Source organism: Zonotrichia leucophrys, chromosome 9 (assembly GCF_028769735.1).
Source record: "Zonotrichia leucophrys gambelii isolate GWCS_2022_RI chromosome 9, RI_Zleu_2.0, whole genome shotgun sequence".
In the NCBI taxonomy this organism is placed as follows: Eukaryota; Metazoa; Chordata; class Aves; order Passeriformes; family Passerellidae; genus Zonotrichia; species Zonotrichia leucophrys.
The window spans coordinates 6,590,503-6,596,502 of NC_088179.1; the positions used below are offsets into that span (position 1 = coordinate 6,590,503).

A 6,000-nucleotide genomic window follows, 5' to 3' on the forward strand; every position below is an offset into this window, starting at 1 on the left:
GCGTCAGAGATCTAAGGCTTGATTTTTTAATATTTTTTTTTCTTTTTTTGCTTCCCCACCTTCTCTGCTGAGCAGGGAATATCCAAGCCTTCAGTTTCTGGTACATCATGTGAGAATTTTTTTTTCGTTTTATATTTTTCTCTTTTTTTCTTTCTTATTTTTTCTCCATTTGCTAAGACACAATTCCCTTAATCTACTGGCTTTTGTACAGGGGTGAGTTGGCTCACTGGCGCAAGAGGACAGAGGGCCAAGTAGGTCTGAGGAGGGGAAGAGAGGATATGTGGGGGCATAGCACAGACCAGTTACACAGAGGCAGCTTCCTTAAATTGTCCCTCATGTTTGCTTTCCTTCATAACATTGCTATTAAATCATTGTAAAGAGGACAAGGTTTCTGCCTGGTCACATCCCAAGTGATGTGACACCATTGACTGCTTTTTGATCTTATGGAAGGTGGGGTGTTCCTTTCCTTTCCTTATTCATGCTCAGTGCTTGCCATCCTCAAACTGGGACACACCTGGGGCCAAGGATTGCCTCAGTGTGTAATTTATATGGGATTTTAAACTCATATTTGGCAAAGCAGAAGTTCTGTGCCAAGTTTTGGATACAACCTCAACAGAGAAATTAATGGTCTTCTGAGGGAAACTACTACAATGTCTTATTATCAACAGTCTTCTGAATTAGAGTAAACAAAACAAACAAACAAAAAAATCCCAGCTTGTGCATTTAATTAAAAAGACAAAACAAAGCACAGCTTTTTAATTAACTGTATTTGGTGTACTTACCTTGTGACACTCCAGTCAGACCAACCCGGTTGTTCCTGGGGTAAGTTTGGCCTGAGTTCCAGCTACTATGCTATGCACAGGTTCTCTTTGGAAAAGCAGAAGGAAAATACAAAGCTGAAACTATGCTTCAATGCCTGACAGGTCCCACTGAGCAGAGAGAGCAAAAAGCAGTGGAATCTGCCCCATGACACTTTGCTGGGTCAAAATGCAGTGTGCTTTGTCTCTTCCCCCAGCACGATGGCTGCGTTCCCTGTACTGCAGCAAGAGGCATTATTCCGGAACGGTACCTGGAGCTATCGAATTCCAGCCCTGCTCTACCTGCCGCGCTTCAGCATCATCCTGGCCTTTGCTGAGGAGCGAGAGGACCTGGTGGATGAACATGCCAAGCTGATAGTCATGCGCAGGGGCGTGTATGACCCAGCCACGCAGCACGTTCAGGTACCAGCGCAGGGAGAAGCGGGGGACACTGCCCCCTGCTCTGCCCACCTGCCCCCACTGAGTGGAATGTAGGGACAGGGCAGCTTCTCCTCCCCAGGTACAGGAGACAAATCTGCCTATAAATAATGCATTTCTAGTTATCACTGCTGGGATTCAACCCTATGGGCAGCTGTTGGGGGGACTAAAATGGAGTAGATATTTTAGAGGTGGCTTTAACCCGTCATTGCACAGCTGGGGATGCAGATACAGAGATGGGACAAAAGTTCTGTTGTAGCAGGAAAAATGTGGTGGAGAGGCAGAAATGCCTCAAGGAAGAGGAAGAAATGCCACAACGATGGGGAGAAGTAAATTAGCCATCAGTGACTATTCTTTTTTTTTTATTTTTTTTAATTCATCATTTTAGGACTGATTTCTGGTTTAAAAAACAATTGAGACTAGTTAGTCTCTCCATGCAAAAAATAGTGTCTGGTTTGCTGGTGCCAGTGAATTAGCTACCTTATTAACCTACCAGTTATTATTAACAGTTATGCTGCCGGCTGGCTGGGGGTGGTGGAAACTCTATTTATAATAATTTTTTTGCATATGCAAAGGCATGAATTTCTTGGGGAAAAAAAAGTAATTATATTTTTTTATTCCAAACCTTCGTTGGTTGCCTTAGATTATAGGCTCTTAAGAGCTGGAGTCTGCCTAGCAGAAGCAGCCTCTGAGCCCACCTGCAGTGTCATACCATTCAGGTAACATCTTGTGTAAGTCCCTGTGATTCAGTTGGTGGGGTTCAGTTGGTCATAAACTTAGTAATTTGTGTTCACATGAATTTTTTTAAAATGGAAGTACTAAGTTTTCAATAAAAGTTAATATTAGTTGGATAGAAACAGATCAGATATGAACAAAAAGGCTAATCAGCAAATCAGGGCAGAAAAGTTAATTAATATAATCTTACTGAAAACTACTGCTTTGCTTACCAAGCCAATAACATGATGTAGTCATAGTTTTCTAATTGTAATGCTAGTGTTAGAAAGATGATTGCGTTATGTGCTATTCATTTGAAGAAAACAGGGCTTGCTGGGTAGTTATACCAGCTCTATGACCTATTTTCTGAGTCAGCTCAGGGTCCAAATCTCCACACCAGAATCATGTAATCAGCCCTTGCAAGGTGCTTCAGTGTAGGCTGGGTTGCCCATTGACATACATTCACATCAAAGTGGAGGAACAGGAGCCTGAATGAGCAGGGATTTGTCATCATCCAGGATGCTTGAAAAGGGCTTGGGTTTCTCTGTGACTTCCTAAAAAACATGGATACAGCACAGTGTCTGTACTAGCACAGTTTGACCACTGGGCATGTCTGTGCCATATATATATATATATATATATATATTTGTGAGGATTTCTGAAAATTCAGCCACTGTAGCTTTTTAAAGGATGTCATCAGCCACCAGCCGCATTGAGATATGGAACTATCAGTTCCTCAGGGAGCAGTAATTGAAAAGGACATAACCCACATGCTTGGTGAAGTGTACATGCTTTGTGTCATCAAAATAATTTTCACTTTCCTTTGACGATGCCAGATTATTGTTTTCCCATTTCTTGCTCTATCCATTATCCTGCTTCTGTTCTTCCCATACTCTTCTGTAGCTTTTATCCAGACATCCTTGCACTATAATGTGGGTCTCTTTGTAACAGTGTGTTCCATTCTTGTCTCCCTTCCCATGGACTGTGGCAGTGGAAAAGGATGGAGACCCTTGTCAGTGCAAAGCTTGAAGGCCACCGATCTATGAACCCCTGCCCGGTATATGATGAAGTCTCAGGAAAACTCATCTTGTTCTTCATAGCTGTCCCAGGAAAGATCTCTGAGCAGCACCAGCTGAGGACAAAGATCAACCTGGTACGTCTCTGCTATGTCACTAGCATGGACCAAGGACGCACCTGGAGCGCTGCCCAGGATGTCACCGACAGGACCATTAGGAATGAGTACAAGAACTGGGCCACCTTTGCGGTGGGGCCAGGTCATGGATTGCAGTTGCTCGATGAGGCCCGGAGCCTTGTGATTCCTGCCTATGCCTATCGTATCTTGGACCCCAAGCAACACCCCACCCCTCATGCCTTCTGCTTCATCAGCTCTGACCATGGGGCAACATGGCAGAAGGGGAACTTTGTGGGGGAGGAGAGTGCAGTGGAGTGCCAGGTAGCAGAGGTGCATACCTGTGGCAGGAAGGTCCTTTACTGCAATGCAAGAAGCAACAGGGGAGCCAGGATCCAGGCTGTCAGCTACAACCATGGGCTGGACTTTGAGGGAGGCCAGCGAGTTGAAATGCTAATAGAACCTCCCTCAGGATGCCATGGGAGTGTTACTGCCTTTCCACCTCCCCCAGATGCCAGATGTCAAGATAGTTGGTTACTCTATGCTCATCCTACAGACCCAAGAGGTCGAAAAGATTTAGGAATTTATCTCAACAAAAGCCCTTTAAATCCAGCACACTGGACAAAACCCAGCATACTCTTCAAGGGCCTGTGTGCTTATTCGGATCTGCAGTACATGGGAGTTGGGCCTGATGGCTCACCTTTGTTCTCCTGCCTCTTTGAATATGGGACCCACAGACAATGTGAAGAGATGATTTTTGTCATGTTCACTCTGAAGCAGGCCTTTTCCTCAGAACACTGAGTCCCAAGCCTTTCCATCAGCATCCCTCTGAAAACCATCTTTGCTGATGCTTTTTACTATCATTTGTCATCCCTCAGCAAAAGGGTTTTTTTACTCCTGCTGCACACATACTTTGGTGTTGGCTTGTTCTGTCTGTAGATTGTGAAGTCCATTAAACATACCACAACTTTGCACATTTGTTTTTGTTTTTTGTTGCCTGTTCTCCCTTTTTGCCTTTCTCTTTGGCTGCTTTTTTATGCATCATGTGCTGAAAACAAGTGTGACCTTTGTATAGGGCTTCTCACCTTGAGGTCTCTGACAGACTTCATCATGGACATGTGTGCTGACAGTGCAGGGACTGCAAGGGAACAAATGGCAGCAGGGTTGTGCTGAGTGGTATTTAGTAAGTTGTGGAGAAACTTCTAGAGAGGGCACTGGGCTTACTACCCTATATCTGCTGTCTTCTTCTTCAGGAAGCTGCTTTGGCTCTGGTAAGGAGCACTGTTTCTTGCAGCCAGTGTAGGAATGCAGGCACCTGTGATTTCCAGGGTTTTCTGTCTCCTTATTTCAGCAAGGCCGTGTGATGCCTTGCTCTTGGGATATTCCATGCCAACTTCTTCAGTGTTTTTGGGGCTGCCTTGTTGAGTTCCCAGGCATCCCAGAGGCTTCTGCCTAACTTAACCTTCTCCTTACTTCCCATGCTGTGTTTTCTTGCTTTCTCGCCCTTTTGCTTACACTGCATTGAGAAGGTGCAGTTTCCCATGTGTAAGAAAACCACAGCCTTGTGTGCTCTGGCTGCTCCCTGTCCCTGAGCAGTCTTACTAGGGGTCAATGAGGACACCAGGACCCTTCTACACTGGGGGACAGAGCAAGTGGCAAAAATGGCTTTTTGCCTATATGGAAACTGCAGGATCAGGACAGGTCTGCAGAGGGAGCTCCCAATTTAGAGTCAAGAGGGGAAGTGTTTGCTGGTCTATCTAACACAACTGCTGAGCTATGATCCACATAGCAACTACTCTTATTGTTGACAACACTATGTCTTGTTATTACAGAGTATTACTGGCATATGAGGCACTATGTCAAACAAATATCACTGCCTCACTTTCAGCAAAAAAGCACCAGTGCCAGAGGAAGGAGAACTGACCAAGGCCAGAGAAACATAAAACTTAAGCTGGAAGGCCTTCCAATGCAGACAGATTTTCAGCAGATTCCTGAACGAAACAGCTCTAGTTTTGGTGAGAGAGACACTATTCTACTACTGTACAGTGTGTTTTGAAAAGAGCCATTATACAATGACTAGACAAGAGACTGACCAGAAACAAATGGCTACCATGTGAGACACATCAGAGCAGATGGAGCTAGGAAAGTGTTGCCCATGCCTCTGGACAAAATTCTACATATGACCCAGTCTGTGCTTGTTTCCTGTGTGTTGTATCCTGCATGTGTGCACACATTCAGTGACTGCAAGGAAAATACGTTTCTTCACCCTCTTGGTGAAGAAAACTTTCAGAGATCTCTCAGAACACATCCCCTTTGGTGAACACTACCAAGTCCCATAGGATCCTTTGCAGTGTCACTGCTCAGGTCTGTGAGTCTCTGCTTGCACAGTGCTCCTACCCTTGCCTTTTACTACTGACAGCTTTCATGGGTGTTGGGAAAAAAGGCCCTGACTTTTCTCACTATGGAGATTTGTTCCAGGGCACCTGGATGCTGCAGATACCAAGGGAGTGAAGGGATCTCGTGACCTTCACAGACACACTGGTAACTTGTCAAGCTTTTCCCAAGCAGCAGGTCAGTAACATGCTGGGCTGGAGTAGCAGAGTGACTCAGGTAGTCAGTACTTTTTGGGTATTACGCCTAATGCTCTTTAGATGTAGGCCAGAATCTAAATAACCTTTGTGGCAAATAGCCTATCACTGATGCCTAATTAGGGAATGGTATATTTAGATTTCTGCAAAGCTAACTGCTGCCCTATAGACTTAACCTCCTCATCAGGTACTACGGAATACTTTAGTTTTGTGACATGGAAATGCATACTTAAGTTTCTATCTGGCCAAGCCTGGCCGTTCCCATACTGATGCAGTGCACAGACTGAATATAAGTGGGGAGGAGGGGTTGGCTGACCACTGTACATCTTGAATG

At 44.9% G+C, this 6,000-nt stretch overlaps 1 protein-coding gene across 13 annotated transcripts in view; it reads left to right on the plus strand.

The window, feature by feature from the left end:
• The window catches only part of NEU2 (neuraminidase 2), a 35,685-nt gene extending 31,629 nt beyond the window's left edge, over positions 1 to 4,056 (plus strand). For 11 of the 13 annotated variants that reach the window (XM_064721400.1, XM_064721405.1, XM_064721408.1 and 8 more), the window contains 2 exons: positions 1,016 to 1,220; positions 2,941 to 4,042. In XM_064721400.1, the coding sequence (XP_064577470.1) occupies positions 1,016 to 1,220; positions 2,941 to 3,879 (1,144 nt within the window). In that variant the 3' untranslated portion in view covers positions 3,880 to 4,042. Of the gene's footprint in view, positions 1 to 1,015; positions 1,221 to 2,940 lie in introns of all 13 variants that reach the window. The other 2 variants (XM_064721399.1, XM_064721406.1) reach the window with 2 other exon arrangements.
• Positions 4,057 to 6,000: the final 1,944 nt, after the last annotated feature.